This window comes from Scyliorhinus torazame, chromosome 15 (genome assembly GCF_047496885.1).
Source record: "Scyliorhinus torazame isolate Kashiwa2021f chromosome 15, sScyTor2.1, whole genome shotgun sequence".
Lineage (NCBI taxonomy): Eukaryota > Metazoa > Chordata > Chondrichthyes > Carcharhiniformes > Scyliorhinidae > Scyliorhinus > Scyliorhinus torazame.
Genome location: NC_092721.1, coordinates 153,147,924 through 153,173,904, shown reverse-complemented (window position 1 = coordinate 153,173,904; position 25,981 = coordinate 153,147,924). Strand labels below are relative to the sequence as shown.

At 48.6% G+C, this 25,981-nt stretch overlaps 1 protein-coding gene across 3 annotated transcripts in view; it reads right to left on the bottom strand.

Moving 5' to 3' along the window:
• The window catches only part of LOC140391911 (microtubule-associated tumor suppressor candidate 2-like), a 766,862-nt gene that overhangs the window by 352,976 nt on the left and 387,905 nt on the right, over positions 1–25,981 (bottom strand). For all 3 annotated transcript variants that reach the window (XM_072476954.1, XM_072476953.1, XM_072476955.1), the window contains one exon: positions 18,012–18,209. In XM_072476954.1, the coding sequence (XP_072333055.1) occupies positions 18,012–18,209 (198 nt within the window). The remainder of the gene's footprint in view (positions 1–18,011; positions 18,210–25,981) is intronic.

Genomic DNA, 25,981 nt, shown 5'->3' with positions numbered 1-25,981 from the left:
GTGACCCAGTGTTCGTTCGGAATTTTGCTGGTGGTGCCCAATGGGTTCCTGGTGTACTCTTTCGCCAAACGGGCCCTATATCTTACCAGGTGCAAGCCCAGGGTCGTCTCCAGCGCAAACACGTAGACCACGTTCGGTCCAGAAGACTATCCCCTCAAAAGATTCCCCGCCCCCGGAGCTCATTTCTGCAGCCGCAGAGACCAGAGACAAGGGAAGGTAGTCCTCACAATCTTCCACTGGTGCCTCACTCGAAGCCTGCGCAGGTCATTACGGAACCGAATGGAGATAGAGACGCTGACATGACGGGGGCAGCAGACTCTGACTCCGAGATGGAGACACAGGATGCATCAGAGGGGGAATCCTTGGGTCCACGGGCCGTGGATGTACAACCGTTGCGCCGTTCATCACGGAAGCGCCGGTCTCCGTCTCGTTACACGCCGCCTGATCCAGCGCCGCGTGCAAATGGTGTCCGGCCTACAGCCAAACGAGTCCGACGCCCTCCTTCGCCAGGGTCTTCGGTGGATTCCTTGGACTTTGGGGGGGGGAGGGATGTTATAACCTGCCTACTTACCATTGGCTGGGGACTAATGACAATCCCACAATCCTGTGGGAGTATGAGCTTCCCCAATGAGGGGGGCAGAGAAACCATTAGTAAACTCCTAGTATCAATAAAGCTGGCCAGTTTGGTACCAGCAGGAAGGAGTGTGCAGCAAGGGAAGTTGCTGCTGCTGTTATATATATATATATATATATATATATGTTATTGTAAATAAATGTTATTACTTTGTATCCTTAAAACTCGTGGATTCTTCGTGGCCCTCACAAAAGTAAGTATGTAACATACTTTCACGATTAAGAGCCAGATAAGTTACTAAATTAAATGCCTATTTACATTAACTATTGCAAGATTCCTCTCCTGCAACATGCCTCAACTGAAATAATGTAGAGTACATTAATGTTGATTTTACCTCAATTAGAAGGGGATTAATTGTAGGTAACGCGTGCTTCCCATAGTACTTCCAGTTTTGTCCAATTGGCAGTACTTCCCCCTTTGAGGGAGAAAGTTCTAGATTCACGCCTCATACATGAGCTGGCACAATACTGACACAGTGGTATATTGCTGGGAACGTTGGTATCCAGATGAGAAGTGAAGTTGAGGCTGTCTATCTCTTTAGGCAAAGGTGAAAGATACAATCTCACTATTAACAAAAGGGTTGTGTGTGTGTGGTGGAGGGAGGGGTGTTGGATTCTGCTGGTACCCTCCACAATATTTCTCCTTCAACCAATGCAAAAACAACAGAATTGGCTGTTAATTTAATCTCTGTTGTTTGTGGGACAGCAATTTGCAAAAATTGGCTGCAGTTCAGAAGTAATTGGTTGCTTGTGAAGCAGTTTGGAATTATCCTGAGGATGCCTAGATGCTAAATTCTTGCCTTTGTTTCTTTCAGTATCAGCGACTTGGATTTAAGCAAAAAGCACTCGATTTGCAATTTTCTGATGAGACAGAAATTGGCCTTGATTTGTTATGTTCTAGGTGTAACATAAGCGGCTTTCTTGTGGTGCCCATGACAAAGGAAGGTTCAGACGTGGAGATAATTTCAACACGTTTATTAAACTATTTACACTTCTATTACTCGGGTTCGGCACTACTGCTAATCCTACTATAGCTACCCAGACTGACTAACCAGTTGCTGCAATCCATGTGGTGGGTGTAATATTGAATCAACCCTGTGTCTGTTCTCACTGACTGTCTCCACTGGAAAGAGGCAGATCCTGTGCGTGGTGTCCTTTATATATGGGTTGGTGTAATGCCCCCTTGTGGTTGTGTCACCTCCTTGTGTATCGTGAATGTCTATTGGTCCTGTCCGATCTAACTGATCTATTGGTTGAGTGTGTGTGTGTGATGTCTTTGGTGCTCCATCTGGTGTATAGCTAGCCTGCATGCATTTACATTGATGCACATCACCACATCCCCTTTTTTTGTATATTACATATTTTCTGCACACTTTGAAAAAATTGAACAAAGAACAGGTAGATAAGGTAAGGTATATACAAGTCATGGGAACAGTGATTAAACAATAAGTCCAAATCATTCATGTGAGTCCAAAAACCATCAATCATCATGGTCAAATGTCTCCCTTGGTTATGAACGCCATCAACGTCCCTGTGCCACAGGAACCAAGAAGTGGTCAAATCACTTCGCTGATGATTTGGAGTCCCTTTCGTTTTTCGATGTTTGTGATGATGCTGTCGGATGGCATCTTGTAGCTGATAAGGTGTTGACGTTGAAGAGGTACCATCAACAGTATCTTTCGAGGTCATGGATGTGCCATATGTTGAAGTTGGATAAGACTGCACATACTGGTCATGGCCACATGCTGTGCAGGAAGGGTGATCCTGCTGAGAACTGTTGAAGCTTGTCGAATTGGAAACAGAATTGCTGCTCGCATAAATACCTGATGATGGTGTGAAACTAGAACCTTGCATCTGATAGGAATATGCCGTCTGGCCAGGCTGGGGTGCAGCAAATCCTGGGCTGTAACTAAGGCATCCAGTCTGTAGTGCAGATTGCACTGCGGTAGTCCTCCTTCAGTCATGATTCCATTAGTGGGAATTCCGTAGTGCTGACCTGTTTGAGAATATGCTGCATAGACTGCTGGCTGCTGCATGCCCAAATACTGGGTTTGTCCAGCATGAGCTGGACATCATTGGCTGCACTGCTGGTGTGGAAAAAATGTGTGGATATAGCTGTGGTGAATATTGGTGTATTCCTCTCGTACTGTAGCCGCTGCTTGTTATTACTGACACAGTGTAATTGTTAAGTGATCCATCTCCTGTCGTTGTAGCATCTGCTGTCACCCTGAGCGTGCCATCACTGAGGTTGCGGCACTCCCTGCCTGGAGTAAAATCTGGCTTACGTGAATCAGAGTCGGCGTTTGGTTGCTCCCCATCTGGAGTCTGGTCTGTTTTAATTGAGTCAGTGTTGGTTTGTTGATGCTCCCCGTCCGGAGTCTTAGCAGGTTCACTGGAGTCAGCTCAGATTTCTTGAAGCTGCACGTCTGGAGTCGGAACATGCAGGAATGCATTGACTTGTGGAGAGGTTCGAGCGAATGAGGGTGGAAGTATCATGGTGTCACCGTAGTCACCAGTGGTCTCACAGTGATCGTCGAGTGCCTCTGTACACAATAGCTGAGGTCTGTCACTTTGCACATCTTGCATGGGAAGTGGGATGCTGTCGTCACTCGTCTCACATACCGTGGGTAGATCCTCAGTAGCTGCTTGTTGTTGACTTGGGTTGGGTAAATTCTCAGAGTCATCATCTGGTGGTGCAAACAATGTGGGTGAACTTTCATTGTCTTGCTGCTGTCCTTCATTTGGGCTTGGACTGTCATCGTCGCTTTGTTCTTCACTGTAGCATGATAGACCGTCATGGTCATCCTGCTGTGCACTGGAGCGTGGTAGACTGTCATAGTCTTCTTGCTGTTTACTTGAGCATGGCAGACTTGCATCGTCAGCCGCTAGTTGGTCAGAGGAGGTTGCTAGACCCTCATGGTCTTGTTCCTGCAAGGACTGCGCGTCGGAGCCTTGCGTTGCTTCTATCGTGGAGTCTGTCCACGAGCTCGCTGTGGAGGCTTGTGACACTGGAGTCACTTCTTGTTCATGCAAGGACTGCGGTGTGGAGTTTTGTATGCCTTCTTTCATAGAGTCGGGAACCCTGAGCAGTGCGTGGACCACGCTGTGTGTGGCAGCAGGCTGCTGTGTGTGGCAGCAGGCTGCTGTGTGTGGCAGCAGGCTGCTCTCTGTGGGCTTGTACCGCTCTCTCTCTCTTGGTTTCAGGCTGCAGCATCATCCTGCACTCACGAGTTGGGATGTCATATCTGCTGGGCTGAAGATCCTCCAATCCGAAGAATGAATCCATGTCTGCGTCGCATTCAATACGGAGGTCGCCAATGTGCAACACGTCCAGTTGCGGTTCGGATTTGGTACTGGGGTAGCCTCCCAAGGTGAAAGGTTCGTCCGAGTCGTAGTCTTCTAAGACCATATCATCACTGTTTGCGTTGGTGGTGGCATTGGGCTTGCGAGGTCCAGAGAACATGTAAAGGTCGGTATCGAAGTATTCAAGGTCGGAATCATCGGTTTGGACGTTGGTAACTGCTTGTTGCAGGGTTCTTCGGAGATTAATTGCATTTCCTGGATCAATTTGAGATATTGTGCTGTCATTCCAAGTGAAGGAAGGTTGTTTTACAGCTTTAAAAGATTTTTTCTTTGATTTGGGACATTTCCCCTTTAAATGGGAGTAGTCCGGGGCCTCTAACGTCATGACGCATGTGACGTAGCGCGTAGGAAGCGATTACACATGCGCAGATCGCTGTTCCTTTCCCGATGGCCGTTTTCGTGAATGCGCATGCGCAAACGGACCTTCCCGTTCTGCGCGTTTCTCGCGCAACTGCGCAAGTGCAGACACTTTAGAAAGATGGCCGCCGATCAAAACCGTTCTCTGCTCTGGGATCTCGGCCTCGAGGTGAGTACTGGTGCTTCTCTTACCTTTTCTTGCTGGTTGGACTGTGTTTTCCTCACAGTATTTGCCGAATTTGTCCAGGACTGCCTGGAAGTCGCTCCTGTTTTGCCCCTTGGAGAACTTGAATTTTTAAAAGTTTTCTTCTGCTCTGGCACCGGCGATGGTGAGGAGAAGCTCTATCTTTTCAGGATCGGCCACTTCTTCTAGTTTGGCTGCCACCAGGAAGATTTCAACCTTTTGCCGGAATGCCCGCCAGTTTTTGCGGAGATTGCCATGGCACTGGAGCTGCTGCGGAACCCGGATCTCGAACATCTTGCCTGAGTATCGTTGCTGATTGTCACTGTACACTGAGGTATGGCTATCTGGTTTGAAACAGTTCAGTCCTGCTACCATGATTTGTTATGTTGTCGGTGTAACATAAGCGGCTTCCTTGTGGTGCACTTGACAAAGGAAGGTTCAGACGTAGAGATAACTTCAACACGTTTATTAAACTATTTACACTTCTATTACTCGGGTTCGACACTACTGCTAATCCTACTATAGCTACCCAGACTGACTAACCAGCTGCTGCAATCCACGTGGTGGGTGTAATATTGAATCAACACTGTGTCTGTACTCACTGACTGTCTCCACTGGACAGAGGCAGATCATGTGTGTGATGTCCTTTATATATGGTTTGGTGTAACGCCCCCCCTGTGGACGTGTCACCTCCTTGTGTATCGTGAATGTCTATTGGTCCTGTCCTATCTAACTGATCTATTGGTTGAGTGCGTGTGTGATGTCTTTGGTGCTCCATCTGGTGTCTAGCTAGCCTACATGCATTTACATTGATGCACATCACCACAGGCCTTGCGGTTGATAGTGAGGAAGAAAGCTGTGGGCTGCAGGAATATATCAATGGGCCAGGCAGGAATATATCAAGGGGCAGCACGGTAGCATAGTGGTTAGCATTATGGCTTCACAGCGGCAGTGTCCCAGGTTCGATTCCTGGCTTGGGTCAGTCTGTGCGGAGTCTGCACTTTCTCCCCATGTCTGCATGGGTTTCCTCCGGGTGCTCCGGTTTCCTCACACAGTCTAAAGACGTGCAGGTTAGGTTGATTGGCCATGCTGAATTGCCCTTAGGTTAGATGGGGTTGCTGGGTTGCGGGGATAGGGTGGAGGTGTGGGCTTAAGTAGGGTGCACTTTCCAAGAGCCAGTGCAGACTCGATGGGCCGAATGGCCTCCTTCTGCACTGCAAATTCTATGATAGGTGGGCAGAAAAGTGGTGATTAAATCCAGAGAGGTGTGAGGCAATGCATTTGAGGGGAGAAGACAAAGCGAGGAAATACAAAATAAATGCTAGGATTTATTTTTCTTTCACGGGATATGGACATTGCTGGCTGGGCCAGCATTTCTTGCCCACCCCCAATTGCCATTAAGAACATGGTGATGAGCTGCCTTCATGACCGCTGCAGTCTATGTGGTGTAGGTACACCCACATTGCTGTTAGGGAGGACATTCCAGGATTTTGACCCAGCAGTGAAGGAATGATGATATATTTCTAATTTAGGATGGTGTGTTGTTTTGAGGAGAACCTGTAAATGCCCCCATGCATTTGTAGCCCTTGCCCTTCTAGGTGGCAGAGGTCATGGGCTTTGAAAGGTTCTGTCAAAGGAGCCTTGGTGAGTTGCTGCAGTGCATCTTGTAGATGGTACACACTGCTGGCGCTGTTCACTAGTGGTGGAGTGAGAGAATATTGAAGGTGGTTGATGGGGTACCAAACAAATGGGCTACTTTGTCTTGGATGGTGTCAAGTTTCTTGAGTACTATTGGAGCTGCACTCATCCAAGTGGAGAGTATTCTATCACATTCCTGACTTGTGCTTTGTAGGTGGTGGCAAGGCTTTGGATAGTGAGTAGACTGTGAAGTGATAACCGGCCAGGTTGGATACATACAGTTTTTGTGTATCGGGCATACCTGGGAAATATTCCACATTGCCAGATGGATGGCAGTGTTGTAGCTGTACTGGAACAGCTTGGCTGGGGCCACAGTTAACTTAGTTCTATTGGCAGAATATTGGCAAGCCACATAGCCTTTGCAGTATCCAGTGCCTTCATCCGTTTCTTGATATCAGGGAGTGAATTGAATTGGCTGAAAATGGCACCTGTGATATTGGAGACTGCAGGAGGAGGCCAAGATGGATCAACTAGGCACTTCTGGCTGGACAATCGCAAACGCTTCAGCCTTTTCTTTTGCACTGAGGTGCTGGGCTCCCCATCATTTAGGATGGGGATATTTGTGGAGCCTTCTCCTCCAGTTAGTTGTTTAATTGTCCATCACCATTCACAACTGAATATGGCAGGACCTCAGAGCTTAGATCTGATCTATTAGGTGTGGGGTTGCTTAGCTCTGTATCACATGCTGTTTGGCATGAATGTACTCCTATGTTGTAGCTTCACCAGGTTGACACCTTATTTTTAGGCCTGTCTGGTGTTGCTCCTGGCATGTCCTCCTGCACTCTTCATTGAACCACGGTTGATCCTCCAGCTTGATATTTGTGGTAGAATTGGGAATATACTGGGCCATGATGTTACAGATTGTGGTGAGTACAATTCTGCATCTTGTGATGGTCCACAGCACCTCATGGATGCCCACTTTTGACCTGCTAGACCTGTTCAAAATCTATTGCATTGACCATGGTAGTGGTGTCACACAACACGATGGTCAAAATAAAGACAGGACTTTGTCTCCACAAGGATTGTGTAGTTGTCACTCCAAGAACACTAATGGACAGATGCATCCGTGACAGGTAAATTGGTGTGGCCGGGATCCTGTAGGTTTTTTTTTCTTGTTGGCTCCCTCACCACCTGCCACAGATGCAGTCTAGCAGCTGTGATCTTTAGAACTCAGCCAGCTTGGTCAATATTGGTGCAACAGGGTCACCCTTGGTGATGGTCATTTACGTGAAGGTAAGAATTTTAAAGTTTAGAAATTAAAGTTTAAAAACCAAATCGGTATAATAAGGAGAGATATAAAAACAAGTTTCAAAAAATAATAACAATAATATATAAGTTAATTTAAGGGTTAAGACATGTCAGGAGGGCAGGAAATAGAATGGCAGGGCTATAGTGATAGGGGACTCAATCGTAAGGGGAATAGACAGGCGGTTCTGCGGATGCAATCTAGACTCCCGAATGGTATGTTGCCTCCTTGGTGCAAAGGGTCAAGGATGTCTCGGAGTGGCTGCAGGACATTCTGGGGGGGGGGGGGGGAGTGAACAGCCAGCTGTCGTGGTGCATATAGGCACCAACAATATAGGTAAAAAATGGGATGAGGTCCTACAAGCTGAATTCAGGGAGTTAGGAGTTAAATTAAAAAGTAGGACCTCAAAGGGAGTAATCTCAGGATTGCTACCAGTGCTATGAACTAGTCAGAGTAGGAATGTCAGGATAGATAGGATGAATGCGTGGCTCGAGAGATGGTGCAAGAAGGAGGGATTAAAATTCCTGGGGCATTGGAACTGGTTCTGGGGGAGGTGGGATCAGTACAAACCAGACGGTCTGAACCTGGGCAGGACTGGAACCAATGTCCGAGGCAGGGTGTTTGCTAGTGCTGTTGGGGAGGGTTTAAACTAATGTGCCAGGGGGATGGGAACCGATGCAGGAAGTCGGAGGGAAATAAAATGGGGACAGAACCAAAAGGCTGTAAGGGGAAATGTGTAAGGCAGAGAAGCCATCGTCAAAAATCAAAACGGGCCACAGTGCAGGGTACAGTGACTGAGGAGAGCTCAGTGAACAGACCCAGTAATACTAAAAGGAATAAAACGGGAAGTAAAAACATAAATGGAAAGCGAAGCAGCAGGTTATTACATGAAGATATGGGTTCAACAATGAGGACAATTAGGAGAAAAGTTAAAAGGAAAAATAACTTAGAAGTTACTGATCGAGGTGTTAAGATTCAAAACGGAGGTATAAAAGCTAACATAAGGGTACTTTTCCTGAATGCTCATAGTATTCAGAATAAGGAAAATGAATTGATGGCGCAAATCTTCGGGAATGACTATTATTTAGTGGCCATTACTGAAACATGGTTAAAGGATGGTCACGACTGGGAGTTAAATATCCAAGGGTATCAAACTATTCGGAAGGATAGAGTGGATGGTAAGGGAGGTGGTGTAGCTCTGTTATTTAAAGATGACATTCAGGCAGTAGTGAGGGATGACATTTGTGCTATGGAGGATAAGGTTGAATCCATTTGGGTGGAAATCAGGAATAGTAAGGCGAAAAAGTCAGTGATAGGAGTAGTCTAAAGGCCACCAAATAGTAACATTACGGTGGGGCGGGCAATAAACAAAGAAATAACTGATGTATGTAGAAATGGTACAGCAGTTATCATCGTCTGCATGTCGATTGGTAAACCAGGTCGGTCAAGGCAGCCTTGAGGAGGAGTTTATAGAATGTATCCGCGATAGCTTCCTCAAACAGTATGTAATGGAACCTACGAGCGAACAAGCGATCCGAGATCTGATCCTGTGTAATGAGACAGTATTGACTAATGAGCTCATAGTTAAGGATCCTCTCGAAAGGAGTGATCACAATATGGTGGAATTTAAAATACAGATGGAAGATGAGAAGGTAAAATCAAACACCAGTGTTTTGTGCTTAAACAAAGGAGATTACAATGGGATGAGAGAGGAGCTGGCTAAGATAGATTGGGAGCAAAGACTTTATGGTGAAATAATTGAGGAACAGTGGAGAACCTTCCAAGCGCTTTTTCACAGTGCTCAGCAAAAGTTTATACCAACGTAACAGAAGGACGGTAGAAAGAAGAAAAATCGACCATGGATATCTAAGGAAATAAGGGAGAGTATCAAATTGAAGGAAAAAGCATACAATGGCCAAAAGGCTGGAGGGCTGCATATCAGAGGTGGTCGCAGAGGACCAAATGGGCTTTCTCAAGGGTAGGCAGCTCACAGCGAACATCAGGAGGCTGCTGAATGTGATAATGACCACCGCCTCCCTCCCCCCGCACCCCCTGGAGAGAGAACACCAGAGGCGATCGTCTCCCTGGACGCAGAAAAGGCCTTCGACAGGGTCGAATGGAACTACCTCCTTGAGGTGCCAGAACAGTTTGGGCTAGGAGTGGGGTTTACCGCCCGGATGAGGCTCCTGTAAAACGCTCCCAAAGCGAGTGTCTGAACTAACACCACCAGCTCTGAATACTTCCAGCTACAGAGAGGAACAAGACAGGGCTGCCCTCTGTCCCCACTCTTGTTCATGCTAGCGATTGAACCTCTGGCAATAGCCCTGCGGGACGCGAAAAGCTTGAAGGGAATCTGGAGAGGAGACAGAGCGTAAGAGTTGCACTCTATGCAGGTGACCTGCTCCTCCATGTCTCAAAGCCATAGGAGGAATTGAAGACAATACTGCAAATACTGAAAGAGTTTGGAACTTTCTCGGGCTACAAACGTAACCTGGGCAAAAGCGAGGCATTCCCAGTGAACCCAAAAGGGGGAGGGACAGAGCTGGAGGGGCTCCTGTGTAAAATGGCCCCGAACAGATTCCGTTACCTGGGGATCCAGGTAGCCAGAAACTGGAGACAGATCCACAAGTGGAACCTGACCAGCCTGCTGGAGGAAGTAAGAAAAGACCTTCAACAGTGGGGCTCACTCCTACTCTCCCTGGCAGGGAGAGTGCAGACGATCAAGATGTATGTACTGCCAAGGTTCCTCTTCCTGTTTAGATCCAGACCGATCTTCATCTCCAAGGCCTTTTTCCAAAACGTAAAGAGTCTAATCATAGCATTTGTGTGTGTGTGTGTGTGTGTGTGTGGGGGGGGGGGGGGGGGGGGGGGGTAAGAATCCGAGAATCTCCAAACCAACACTGCAAAGAAGGAAAATCAAAGGGGGCGTGGCCTTACTAAACCTACAATACTACCACTCGGCAGCAACGGCAGAAAGAGTCAGGGGATGAGTACAAGAACCCGACACAGATTGGGTACAACTGGAAGAGGCGTCCTGTAAAGGAACAGCCCTCTTGGCCCTGGCTACAGCAGCACTCCCATCCCCCTCAACAAAATATACGAGCCCAGTGGAAGTGGCCATGCTGAAAACGTGGACTCAGTTGAGACAGCATTTCGGGATAACTGAAATGTCCCCCATGGCCCCCATCTGCGGAAATCCAGATTCCCCCCAGCCATGCTAGATACCACCTTTAAAAGCTGGAGGCGGGACGGGGGCACACTGATGGTCGGGGACTTCTACGTAGGACGCAGACTGGTGACACTGGACGAACTGACGAGGAAGTGGAAACTAACAAAAGGATAGGAATTGAGACACCTCCAAATAAAACACTTCCTCCACAAAGAGACAGTAGGGTACCCGGGGGCCCCAGAAAACACACGACTAGAGGACCTGATAGGCACAAGCAGCTAGAAGGGGGGACTATGTGGGAAAATATACGGACAGCTACTGGACAGAGCCCGGACTCCACTGGACGAGACCAGACAAAAATGGGAGGATGAACTAGGGACAGAGGTAGGAGAGGGATTCTGGAGCGAAGCACTGAGCAGGGCGAACCCTACCTCCTCCTGTGCAAGGCTAAGCCTAATGCAGCTCAAAGTGGTGCACAGAGTGCACCTGACCAGAACCCGAATGAGCAGGTTCTTCCTGGAGGTGGAGGACATATGTGAACGGTGCCAGAGAGGCCCGGCCAACCACACCCACATGTTTTGGGCTTGCCCCAAACCTGCTAAGTTCTGGACAGCCTTCTCCAGGGCAATGACCAAGGTTGTGGGAGTGAGGGTGAAGCAATGCCCGATAGTGGCAATCTTTGGGGTATCGGAGCAGCTTCCGGAGTAACACATGGGGAAGGGGGCCTTGCCCTTGCTTTTGCTTCCCTAATCGCACGCCGGATGGAAATTGTCCCATTGGACAGACGCAGCATGGGTTCATAAAGGGCAGGTCGTGCCTAACTAATTTAGTGGAATATTCTGAGGACATTACCAGTGCGGTAGACAATGGGGAGCCAATGGATGTGGTATATCTGGATTTTCAGAAAGCTTTTGACAAGTTGCCACACAAATGGTTTCTGCATAAGATAATGATGCATGGTGTTCAGGGTAAAGTAGTAGCATGGATAGACGATTGGTTAATTAATAGAAAGCAAAGGGTGGGGATTAATGGGTGTTTCTCTGGTTGGCAATCAGTAGCTAGTGATGTCCCTCAGGGATCAGTGTTGGGCCTACAACTGTTCACAATTTACATTGATGATTTGGAGTTGGGGACCAAGGGCAATGTGTCCAAGTTTGCAGACGACACTAAGATGGTAAAGCAAAATGCACAGAAGATACTGTAAGTCTGCAGAGGGATTTGGATCGGCTAAGTGAATGGGCTAGGGTCTGGCAGATGGAATACAATGTTGACAAATGTGAGGTTATCCATTTTGGTAGGGATAACAGCAAAAGGGATTATTATTTAAATGATAAAATATTAAAACATGCTGCTGTGCAGAGAGACCTAGGTGTGCTAGTGCATGAGTCGCAAAAAGTTGGTTTACAGGTGCAACAGGTGATTAAGAAGGCAAATGGAATTTTGTCCTTCATTGCTAGAAGGATGGAGTTTAAGACTACGGAGGATATGCTGCAATTGTATACAGTGTTAGTGAGGCTACACCTGGAGTATTGTGTTCAATTTTGGTCTCCTTCCCTGAGAAAGGATGTACTGGCACTGGAGGGTGTGCAGAGGAGGTTCACTAGGTTAATCCCAGAGCTGAAGGGGTTGGATTACGAGGAGAGGTTGAGTAGACTGGGACAGCAATCGTTGGAATTTAGAAAGATGCGGGGGGATCTTATAGGAACATATAAAATTATGAAGGGAATAGATAGGATAGATGCGGGGAGGTTGTAGCGGGTGAAAGCAGAGTGAAAGCGGGTGAAAGCAGAACTAGGGGAATTAGCCTCAAAATAAGAGGTAGTAGGTTTAGGAGGAACTTCTTCTTCACCCAAAGGGTTGTGAATCTATGGAATTCCTTGCCCAGTGAAGCAGTTGAGGCTCCTTCATTAATTGTTTTCAGATAAAGATAGATAGTTTTTTGAAGAATAAAGGGTGTGGTAGTCACCACTGTTGTATTATATTGTATATACTGCACTGCATTCGATGGTATTACGGTAAGGCCCCTGTATTACAGGTACGGGGTAGATCCCTGCCTGCTGGCTTCGCCCAGTAGGCGGACTATAAATGTGTGCGCTCTCCGAACTGCAGCCATTTCGGCAGCAGCTGTAGGAGGCCACATATCTCTGTGTAATAAAGCCTCGATTACTCTCTATTCTCATCTTGTCGTAATTGATAGTGCATCAATTTATTACACAGAGATTTTTCAGAGATGGACCTCCGCATCAAGCCGGATCGCCTGCAGTTGCATCCTCAAGCAGACAACGCCAAAAAGGACTTCGCACATTGGCTAGCTTGCTTTGAAGCATATATCGGGTCTGCGCCAGACCCAATCCCAGAAGCACAGAAACTCCAGATTCTGTACACGCGGCTGAGCTCCGATGTCTTTCCACTCATCCAGGACGCGCCTACTTACGCAGAGGCCATGTCGCTACTGAAGGAGAACTACGCTCAGCAAACCAACAAGATCTACGCCAGGCACCTCCTGTCCACGCGGCACCAACTTCCCGGTGAATCTGTGGAAGATTTCTGGCATGCTCTGCTCGCCCTGGTGAGAGACTGTGATTGCCAGGCCGTTTCGGCCATTGAACATTCTAACCTGCTAATGAGAGACGCGTTCATTATGGGCATAGGGTCGGCCTACATCCGCCAACGCCTCTTAGAAGGGGCTACGCTTGACCTCGCGGCGACCAAGAAACTAGCGCTCTCGCTCACAGTCGCCTCACGTAACGTACAGGCGTATATCCCCGACCGCACACCTCACCCCTCCTGGGCATCGTGGACCCCGCCAGCGGCCACCCCATCGTGGACCACATCAGTGACCGCCCCCAATCAACCCCACGCCTGCGCTGCGTGACAGCCAACCAACCCCGGGGGACCCAAGTGCTACTTCTGCGGACAGACAAAATACCCCTGGCAGCGCTGCCCGGCGCGGAGCGTGCTCTGCAAGGCCTGCGGCAAGAAAGGACATTTCGCTGCAGTGTGCCAGGCCCGCTCAATCGCCGCTATGGTCCCTGCATCCCCCACGTGCGTCCAATGGGTGCCGCCATCTTCCTCGCCTCAGACCACGTGCGGCCCTTGGGCGCCACCATCTTGCTCCCCTCACAACCAATGAGCGGAGCCATCTTGCCTGCCCCAGGACACGTGCGGCCCGAGGGCGCCGCCATCTTGCCTGCCTCTGGACACGTGCGGCTCGTGGGCGCCGCCATCTTCCCCTGCCCGTGGGGCACTTCATCGGGCCGCTTATCGCCTGCAACCGCCGACGACCAGCCGCGTCTCGCCCATGTCACGATCGACCAGTCTCGACCGCACAACCTCGCGACCGCGTCGACAAAGGTGAAAGTCGACGGGCATGAGATATCCTGCCTTCTGGATTCCGGGAGCACTGAGAGCTTCATCCACCCCAACACGGTAAGGTGCTGCTCCCTCGCGGATATGACGGATATGCCCCAATATGACGTCTGCCACCGTCATCAAAGCCCTCAACACCATCTTCGCTCTCTTCGGTTTCCCCGCCTACGTCCACAGCGACTGGGGATCCTCATTTATGAGCGATGAGCTGCGCCAGTACCTGCTCAACAGGGGCATTGCCTCAAGCAGGACGACCAACTACAACCCCCGGGGAAACGGGCAGGTGGAGCGGGAGAATGGGACGGTCTGGAAGACCGTCCAGCTGGTCCTCCGGTCCAGAAATCTCCTGGACTCCCGCTGGCAGGAGGTCCTCCCCGACGCACTTCACTCCATTTGGTCGCTCCTGTGCACGGTGACTAAAGAAACCCCCCATGAACGTCTCTTTGCCTTCCCCAGGAAGTCCAACTCCGGGGTTTCACTCCCAACGTGGCTGGCAGCTGCAGGAACCGTTCTCCTCCGCAAGCACATGCGGCTCCACAAGGCGGACCCGTTGGTTGAGAGAGTATAGCTACTTCATGCAAACCCGCAGTACGCCTACGTAGCATACTCCGACGGCCGCCAAGACACAGTCTCCCTCGCGGACCTGGCACCAGCTGGGTCCCTACACCCCTCCCCCCCTCTGCCCCAGCGCCACCCTCCCTTCCCCCAGCGCACCCCACCACAGTCCCCGCTCCAGGACAATCCGTCCTCGCCTTGGTCCTACCCGGGGATGAAGAGGATGTCGTCATGCTCCCGGAGTCACCGACGACCGAGCCGACGCCTGACTCGCCGCCAGCACTGCAGCGCTTTCAACAACAGATTAAGGCTCCCGACTATCTAAATTTGTAACCTTCACTGAAATTATAATGACAACCTGTATGTTGATAGTCCCCCCCCCCCCCCCCCCGCCCCCCCCCGCTGGACTCATTTTTAACGGGAGGTGAATGTGATAGTCACCACTGTTGTATTATATTGTCTATACTGCACTGCATATGAGGGTATTACAGGTACGGGGTAGATCCCTGCCTGCTGGCTCCGCCCAGTAGGCAGAGTATAAATGTGTGTGCTCTCCGAACTGCAGCCATTTTGGCAGCAGCTGTAGGAGGCCACACATCTCTGTGTAATAAAGCCTTGATTACTCTCTACTCTCGTCTTGTCGTAATTGATAGTGCACCAAAGGGTTATGGTGTTCGGGTGGGAAAGTGGAGCTGAGTCCATAAAAGATCAGCCATGATCTCATTGAATGACGGAACAGGCTTGAAGAGCCAGATGGCCTACTCTTGCTCCTAGTTCTTATGTTCTTATGTTCTTATGTTCTTGTGATCTTGGACAAGACCCCAACAATTGTGGATATCGGATCAAAACCCCAATATTTTATTTAATTTGTAAGATTGAGGAAAGGATATTTTGTTCCAGGAGTAATTCCACTCACAAATAGGAATATGGTATATTAAATCAAACTTTATTACTAACACATGGTTAAATTAACTTTAACATCATAAATAAATAGCTTACACTTACCAGTTAAATAATGACCATGAAACACTAAATCCTAACTGCTATATTTTCTCTCCACTCAAGCAAATCCCATCTCAGGTCAAAATACACTTTTAAATACAATTAGCCAACCCAGGAATACTTTCTGTAAAGGGATGTCTTGGATAAATTGCTTTGAGAGACAGATCCTTCAGGAATCAGATTGCAGATTCTTGTGTGTGTCAGACCACTGTTTAACCTGCCAGCCCTTTCAGAAACTGCTGTTCTGTTCACAGGAAAATTCTTTTAAATTAAATTCCTTTGAAAGAAACTGCTAGTCGTTCACAGACAGATCTTTAACTGAACTCAATATAAACTCAACACCTGACTGCTTCAGTCCCTGGCTCCTCCCATAACTAAAGCAAAATGTGTCTAATTATCAACTCCCCAGGGAACCTTTTTCATATGAACCAAATTCCATTATCGCAACTTTTATGGTGCTTTAATTACACCTCTAGCCCTAGTGCCTGTTTGTCTTGTAAACCAGGTATTTTAAAAAGTCATACACACACTAACCCAGGCTTTTAACCCTTACTGCACCAAATAGATACAATACAATATGTCTTAAATTCCTACATTCATCACACAATAAAAAAAACTTAATTTCTGAGTTGATTAGTGCCTGTCAACTCTGTAACAAAGTGGCGAGAGCTAGGTTGAGGCAAGAAGAGTGAGCTACTTTGATTATCAGTGGCTTCTCAACAGCTTCAAACGCTTTCTATAACAAATCAGAAATTAAAAATCATTTACATCTGGAGTTCACAATCAGCTTTTATAGATCAAGGGTATGTAGGAAAGAGAAAAATGGATACTTTCCTCGATTTATTTCCTTGCTTACATTGGGTATGCATGAATTTATTCCAAAGGTGAAGTTAAATTGCCACTTTTTCAACAATTGAAAGCAGTTTTGAGTGAGCATTGATAAAACCATGAGAGCTTAACTTGTAAAGCTGTCTCAATTGGTTTGAGTTCACATCAGGCACAGGATAATTCAGCCCATTGTAAAGTAGTATGCAACCTTTAAATTTGGTGTAATTTCAAACATTTTCACCTGCTAAATCTTTCCCACCATCAAAGATCACTCAGCCGGAGAGCAGAGTCTGTACCTTCATGCCTGGACGCATGCACAGAGTTCCTTCATGGCTAACATAGCACATTCTTCAGCGTTGCACGGTCAACAATATAATTTTACTCTTGTGGGCACGATTCAACAAGATACGATCAGAGACCATTTTCAGGCGGGTTGAGCGGGGTGTTTTTTGGCGCTGAAGACCCCGCTATTCAATAGCACTTTGCCTTTTCTTTAGCCTCGCGAAGAATGCCCCGTCCTTATATCATTTCCTGCACTGGCGGGCTCAGCTCGCCAGTGCAGGAAGTCAACGCACGGAACGGGGCATCATTTTTAAAGGCAGCCCTGAATTTTCAACACCCCCCCCGCCCCCCCCACCTCTTAGGACAAGGCACTCGGGGTCCGACCCCTGGCATGGGCAACCTAGCGCCTGGACACCTTTGCACTGTCAGCCTATTAGCAGGACCACTGACAGCGCCTCCTGGGTACCTTGACAATACCAGGGTGGCACTGCCAGGATGCCCTGGTGGCAGTGCCAAGGTGGCCGGGTGCCAACAAGAGTGTCAGGGTATAATCCTGCCCAATGTACAATCACCCGGGGGTCTCCAATGGACTTGGAGATTCCCCCCACACCCACCCCGTGCCATTACACCTGGTTCACGTTTGTGGAAACCCATGCTAAATGGCGCCCTGGTGAAGTCTCCCAGGCGCAGCTGTTAGGTCCCAAGTGCCGGGAGAATCCAGTGCGCACATACTTACATGAGCCTAATGGATCATTTAAATATGCTAATCTGGATCTTGGCCAGTGAGGACGAGATCCAAATTGTGACGTCTCACGAGATTTGGATGAATCTCAAGAGTTCTCGAGCATCGTGATTCTTGCTAGAGGCCTCTCGCAAGATTCAACGGCCACATCACGTGACTAAGTCATGCGTGACGAGGCTGGTAAATCGCGCCCGCAGTATAACTACAGCCTCAGACTCCTGGTTCAAATACAGTGTTTATTATAGAGCCACTGAATTCTGTCTCCAAAATCTTACATGTTTTACTATTTAGTAATATTTAGCATAACCTGAACATTCATTTCAAACATTTGTCTCCAAAAGGCGATGACACGGTGAGGGCAGGAAATGTTTTCTTTGAAATTGTTGTTGTGACATTTGTGTTGGATGCTGAGCTTGTATGCCCTGTAGCAATTCAATTTAATTTAATCACCTCTGTGTGCAACATTTCCCCACGATAGTTCAGATCAGCTGTTCTGAACTTCATAAAGGTTTCAAGTAAAAAGATGAAAGAAATAAGGGAGACTTTTCTCCATCCAGTGACAAATAAATAAATGATAGCTTACGGTTTGCGGCTTTGCTGTGGTCACTGTCATTCGATTGGTTACTGGAGACTGATGACACACTTGAACTCCTGACAAATCCAAAAGCCACGAGTTTAGCTGCTGGCAACCGAGAGTAACCAGGTGGACGGAGTCCAGAATGTCCAGGCTTGGGCAGATTTGACCTTTGAACAATTGGGATAGTATTTTTCTTCTGTTCCACTAAAATACAGGAGGAAAGAAAATAAAAATTTTGAACTATGAACCCACATATCCAATTCATTTATAAAGTATCTAACAACAAAATAACCCACATATTGAATAACGCTAGAAGGTGACAGCTTATTGTAATCATGTCAAGTTCATCATTTTGTTCATTGCTATTCATTGTTTGGATACTCACTTGAATAAATAAATCATGAAAAGATGACAAATTGAAACAGTTCTATGATTACTTTTTAATGCCAGTAATTACATGCCAACCATTCAATACTAATTGAACACTAATGATTTATGCAACTCGGAATTAAATGGTATTCCCAGGTTTCACAAAATTCATGCACAGCCAAGCAAATAAATAATCACCGAGTGCCTCAATGTATCTTCATTTTAATACAGACATGTTCCATTCCACGCCCATCTTAAATTTCATCAAATCTGGAAAGCAGATGTCCTAAGGATATCCCAAAACACTTCACAGCCAATGAAATACTTTAGAAATGTAGTCACTGCTGTAATGCAGGAGATTACAGCAAGTCAATTTGCACAAAGCAAGGTCCCACAAAATAATTGAACGGCTTATTGAAAAGACACCATTGTGATTGTGCATCACCACTCCGAGCCCCCTCATACCACGCAGGAGTGTCAGCCTCGATTAAACACGCAAGTATTTGACGTTTATCTTGAGTTTTCAATGAATTACGGTTACAGAGGGTGAATGATGGGAGTGTGCCCCAGTCAAGTCTGGAGGTGACAACAGCATGGATGAGCATTGCAGCAGCAGGGGCACAGAGACTGGCGATATAATGTAGGTGGTCTTTATGGTGGACAGAATATGAAACCAGAAGCTCAGCTGGGGATTAAATCAGACACAGGCTGTGAGTAGTCCAGTTCAACCTAACAGAGTGGCCAAGGAGATGAGTGAAATTGGTCAGTGGCTACAAAATGGAATCTGTAGTTGCTCCATAAACAATAGCCTCATCGTGGTGTTTAATGTGAGTGGGGGGGGGGAGAAGAACTTTCAATTTATCCAGGAGTAGAATGTCCTCTTTCCGTGCCTATATCCATTGTTGTCATCTGTTCCTCAATATGAGGATGGCGTCTACTCAGGATCATGTGTTTCTGCCCATAGGTCCTCATGCTGCAAGGTAGCACAGCGGTTAGCAAAGTTCCTTCACAGCCCCAGGGTCCCAGGTTCGATTTCCAGCTTGGGTCACTGTCTGAGCGGAGTCTGCATGTTCTCCCCGTGTGTGCGTGGGTTTCCTCCGGGTGCTCTGGTTTCCTCCCACAGTCCAAAGATGTGCAGGGTAGGTGGATTGGCCATGATGGATTGGCCATGATAAATTGCCCTTAAGTGTCCAAAAAAGGTGGGATGGGGTTACGGGGATAGAGTGGAGGCGTGGGCTTAAGTAGGGTGCTCATTCCAAGGGCCGGTGCAGACTCGATGTTAATAAGTTGCAGTGGCACAAAGCATGAAGGCATTTGTCGAGTAATATCCTTCTTTGATGAATACCACACTGGATACTGGAATAGCCAGAATCATAGAATTCCTAAAGTGTAGAAGGAAGCCATTCAACCCATTGAGCCTCTACCGACCTTCCGAAAGAGCACCCTACCTAGGCCCAATCTCCCATCCTATTCCCGTAACTCCGCCTAACTGTTGGACACGAAAGGGCAATTTAGTGTGGCCAATCTGCCTAGCCTGCACATCTTTGGATTGTGGGGGGAAACCAGTGCACCCAGAGGAATCCCACGCAGACACAAGGGAGTATGTGCAAATCCACACAGACACTCACATAATGTCGGAATTGAACTCGGGTCCCTGACACTGTGAGGCAGCAGTGTAAACCACTGTGCCACCGATGTCACCAATAGAACCCTTGTATCCTGACGAATGCAGCATCAGTTATAAAACTTGACAGGACTCTCTTGCTGTATGGAATTTTTTGATGTGGCCACCAATGTTTCAACACAGGACATGTATGACCTTGATAATGAGAGGTGAATCACAATATTGGATCCTTGTCAGGTCCTCTGAGTAACAGACTCCTGTGGAGGAGCAGCTCAATGCCATTGCCATATTTACTGTAGTGTTTGCTCCGCAACTGTTGCTCTAGTCCCAGCCCAGAACACAGTGTAATTCAGCAGGGGTGTTGGGTACTGCATGATTTGGTGGGGCAGGGAGTTTGGGTGAATTTGGTGATTTCAGTGGAGCGAGGGGGATGGTGATAATCACAGGGAGTGCCCTGTCCCTGAGGAGGTATCCAATCAATGGGAGGATCTAATCCTAGAGAGAACCTGGGGTGGGGTTGGGGGTGGGGGAGTGACTGATCACAGTGGTAGGGGTCTGACTGCAGAAGTGAAGCAGGTTTGCTTGAGGTGGTAGGGGCAAGCACTCTTGCCTATGCTGGCTCAAAAGCAGTGCTGGAAAACCACTTAGATTATCAAAGCAGCAGTCCATGTCTCCTTTTAACTCCTGGGCTTTTCAAGGCCTGGAAATCCCAGCCAGCCAGTGCAACTTTGTAAGGGAAATAAAACTGAAGCACGCTACCGCTGTCTGATTAATAATAATATTGGGCGGGTTTTAACTAAACTAGCTGTGCGTTTCAAAGCGTTCGCAGTGTTGAGGAACTCAGCGCTATCGAACAGCAGTTAGGTTAGATAGGGGGCCTCAGCAGGGAATGCGTGACCGAGGCCGCACATAGCCCTGTTTTCTGCACTGAGAAGCTCTGCTCGCTGGAATTCCTCAGTGTAGTGAGAGATCGGGACAGCATTTTTAAATGGTGTCCCGATCTCTGGAGCCCCTGGCGTGGCCCCAACCAACCCCCCTCCCCCAACCTGCCTCTGCCCCAACTAATTATGAGGGCGTCCCCAGGCCCCCTCGGATCTCCCCCGGCACCCCGGCTCAATCAAAACTTGGCACCTGAGCAGTGCCGACATGGTACCATGGCAATGCCCCTGCCAGCTGGCAGTGCCAGGTGTCCCAGTGGCACCAGCAGTGGCAGGATACCACTCTGCCCAAAGGGCATGCACCGGGCCTCCAATCCCCTGGAAAGTCCCCACAAGTACCGTCCCATCTGATCTCGGTTTGTGGAGACTAGTACTGAATGATGCTTGCCCGAGGTCTCTGAGGCAAAAGGGAATAGATCCCTATGGCTCGGGTACGTCGGGGAACTGCACATTAAAGTGAGACAAGCTGTCTCGCTCTAATATGCAGATTTGCCCAAAAGTGATCCTTCCAACAATGGATGGGATTTACATCGCAACGTCTTCCGAGAACGCGATAGATCTCAGGAGGCGTTGCGAGCCAGGTAGATCCAAAGAGCGGGGTCTCCTGGCTTCTTTTGACCACGTTGCACTGCAGTGCGCAGCTTTTCAGACGCAGTGTGGCCGTTCGATTGCAGTCTGAAAATAAATTGCAGTGTGACTTAATTGAAAAATTAATATATAAGCCTAGTAATCAGGTTAAAAATGTGCAAACATATAACATTCATGCAGTCACAAAAATAAACAAACAAATTGTCATAATATCCACTCATGTATATAATGAGATGCAGACAGGCAGTGATTGACACACAGGATAACCAATGAACACACACGACACATAACAACCAATCACCAGACAGGACACCACCACTATAAAGCACGCAGCGTATTAAGACTCTCCCTCTCTCTACAGGACACAGCTACTGAGATAGTTAGAGTGCACAAGCCAGTGAGCACTGTCACCATGAGGTAGAGAGTTAGTCTGGTCAAGCCAGTAGGAGGTTATCAGTTAGATTGATAGAGTGTCAACTCACAGCAGACTATGTACAGCAAACAGGAAGTTCAATAAAACAGTGTTGGACCATCTCCTGTGTCAGAAGCCTGTTTCTAGTTTCACTGCATCCAGTTGCAGTCAACGTTGAACCAACTTACTTAACACATCATGGTACCAGAGCGCTATTAATCCTAACAAACCTACATCGAGTGCATCTGCAACGACCAGCAAGCAGCCATCCAGCGGCATAGAAAACATCCAGCGTCCTTCGCAATTCCGGATCTCCGGCGACCTCGGTGCCAACTGGAAAGTCTTCAAACCAAAGTTCCTCCTGTACATCGAGGCCTCCGACCTCATGGCAGCATCGGATGCCAGAAAGATCGCGCTGTTCCAGTCGGCTGCAGGGGATCACGCCATCCACATCTATAACTCGCTTATGTTTGCCGATGTCGAAGGCAAGACAAAATTCAAGACAGTTCTGCTGAAATTCGACAGCCACTGCGACATTGAGGTCAATGAGAGCTTTAAACGGTACATCTTCCAACAGAGGCTTCAGGGTAAGGATGAACCTTTTCAGTCCTTCTTGACCCATCTCCGCATCCTAGCGCAGTCATGTAATTATGACTCGACAACTGATTCCATGATCCGGGATCAGATCGTTTTCGGGGTCCAGTCCGACTCCCTGCGGGAGCAGCTCCTCAAAATCCCTCCAGTTGACCCTCCCCGTCGTCATCGAAACGTGCGTTGTCCATGAGCATGGCAGAAATCACGCATGCGCGCCACGACCGGGTGGACGATGAGGCAGAAGACCCTGAGGCGCATGCGTGAACGTTGGTCGACCGCATTGCACATGTGCAATGGCGCACAGAACGTGCTGACGTCAGTGTCATGACGTGTCCGAATTGTGGCTCCGCCCATTTAAAGCGGCAATGTCCAGCCAAAGGCAGGTGATGTCTACAGTGTGGAAAGCTTGGCCACTACGTGGCCTTCTGCAGGTCCGCTCCACCGAACAACAGCCAGCGATCCCAGCTGCAGCGCAGACATGTCCGCTGCGTACAACAAGGCATGCAGGAATTTCATAGATTATCATAGAATTTACAGTGCAGGAGGAGGCCATTCAGCCCATCGAGTCTGCACTGGCTCTTGGAAAGAGCACCCCACCCAAGGTCAACACCTCCACCCTATCCCCATAACCCAGTAACCCCACCCAACACTAAGGGCAATTTTGGACACTAAGGGCAATTTTTAGCAAGGCCAATCCACCTAACCTGCACATCTTTGGACTGTGGGAGGAAGCCGGAGCACCCGGAGGAAACCCACGCGCACACGGGGAGGATGTGCAGACTCCGCACAGATAGTGACCCAAGCCGGAATCGAACCTGGGACCCTGGAGCTGTGAAGCAATTGTGCTATCCACAATGCTACCGTGCTGCCCAGATTTTGATCCAGACAGCCCAACGGACCCCGATGCTGACTACCTCGAGTCTCCATATCGGGTGGGCATCATCACCACACACGGGCTGGTCTCCACCACGCCTGCAAACCGCCTTTCAATCCTGAGTGTGGATGCTGATGACGAGTGGTGTGCTGTCATCACGGTCAACCAGTCTCGCATCTGATTTAAATTGGACACTGGCACGTCTGCGAACCTCATATCACAGTCGGACCTCGACAGCATCCAACACCAACCTAGCATTCTTCCACCAGCCTGCCAGCTCCTTGAATACAGTGGTAATGCCATAGCTGCCAGTGGGTCGTGTCAGCTAGATGTCTCTCAAGGCAATCAAGGTGACTTTGAGATTCGAGATCGTCCGGCCTGACAAGGCATACCTGCTCGGTGCGCGCGCATGCAAACTCCTACATCTGGAACAGCGAGTTCATGCCATGTCCTCGACACCGGCGACGGCCTCGCCCAATGAAAATCTCCAGGTTGAGATAGACAACATTCTCACACAATACCAGTGTGTTTGATGGGATGGGCACATTCCCATATCGCTACAAGATATTGCTCAAGCCGAATGCCACCCCAGTCATCCATGCACCACGCCGGGTGCCGGCTCCTCTCAAGGATCGTCTGAAAACGCAGCTACGAGAGCTCCAAGACCAGGGCATCATCTCAAAGGTCACGGAACCAACAGACTGGGTCAGCTCCATGGTCTGCGTCAAGAAACCCTCTGGCGAACTCTGCATTTGCATTGATCATAGACCTGAATCGCAACATCATGCAAGAGCACTACCCGATCCCGAAGCGTGAAGAATTGACCTGTGAGATGGCTCGCGCCAAATTCTCTACCAAGCTGGACGCCTCCCATGGCTTCTGGCAGATACAGCTGGACGAGTCCAGTCGGAAGCTGTGCACGTTTAACACTCCGTTCGGCAGGTATTGCTACACCCACATGCCTTTTGGTATCATATCAGCTTCCGAAGTATTTAATCGCATAATGGAGCAAATGATGGAGGGCATCGAGGGGGTGCGAGTCAATGTGGACGACGTGATCATCGGTCCATGACGCCCGAGGATCACATCGCTCGCCTCAAACAGGTTTTCCAGAGGATTCATGAAAATGGCCTCCAGCTCAACAGGGCCAAATGTTTGTTTGGGCGGTCCGCTATCAAGTTTTTAGGTGACCACATTTCACAGCAAGGTGTGCAACCTGACGCCGACAAGGTGCTGGTAATCAATGACATGAAGACACCAGAGGACAAAAAGGCGGTCCTCCGCTTCCTCGGGATGGGAAATTTCTTCGGAAAATTCATTCCCAACATGGCATCCCACACCACGGCCCTCCAGCATCTCGTTAAAAAGTTGACAGTGTTCCAGTGGCTTCCCGCACATCAAGCGGAGTGGATTGAGCTGAAGGCGAAGCTCACCACAGCGTTCTGTACTGCCGTTTGACCCAACCAAGGATACCAAGATATCCACAGACGCAAACCAGGACGGCATTGGGGCGGTGCTCCTCCAGCGAGACGATTCCTCGTCCTGGGCTCCAGTGGCATATGCCTCCAGGGCCATGACTCCGACCGAACAACGGTATGCCCAGATCGAAAAGGAGTGTCTGGGTCTCCTGACAGGAATAGTCAGGTTTCATGACTACGTATATGGTCTGCCAAAGTTCACGGTGGAAACAGACCACAGGCCTTTAGTCCACATAATCCAGAAGGATTTAAATGACATGACACTTCGACTGCAGCCAATTCTTCTTCGTCTCCGCCGATATGACTTCAAACTCGTTTCCACACCGGGCAAGGAGCTGATCATCGCGGATGCCCTATCCCGATCCATCACCACGCCGTGTGAACTGGGCGACTTCATTCGCCACATCGAGGCACAGGTGCAGTTGTGTGCCAGCAGATGTGTTGGGTGTTCTGGATCACAAACAGGTCACCAACACTGGAAGTGGTGCAACTCTATTTTATTATAAGGTTAACTATATTAACATACTTGAATTGTGGGTAAATGCAATACCAGCTTTAACTGTTGACCTTTGCCTAGTCCTAACCAGGTGATGCACTCAGCACATGGTGAATGTCGTGTTGCAGGCTGTGAGCTCTGTGCTCCGAGCTGGCTGCTACTAGAATGAGCGGGAACTCTCCTGTCCCCTGTCTTTATAGTGTGTGTGCTCTCACTGGTGATTGGCTGCGGTGTTGTGTATGCTGATTGGTCCCACTGCATGTCCATCAGTGCGTGTGTGTGTGTGTGTGTGTGTGTGTGCACCATAATATACTGGTGTATATTATGACACCAGCAACCTCCCAGCCACTGATGAACGAGTTGTCCAGATACGCGAAAAAACTGCCAAAGATCCTCTACTGCAGCGCCTTGCCCATGGCTGGCAAAAGGGGCAGTGCCCCCTGTTCTTCAATGTTGAGGACAAGTTAACGGTTGTTGAGGGGATCCTTCTTAAACTAGATAGAATTGTCATTCCCCAAAGCATGCAAACCATGGTGCTCAGACAGATCCATGAGGGTCACCTTGGCGTCGAAAAATGTCGACGCAGAGCTCGGCAGGCAGTCT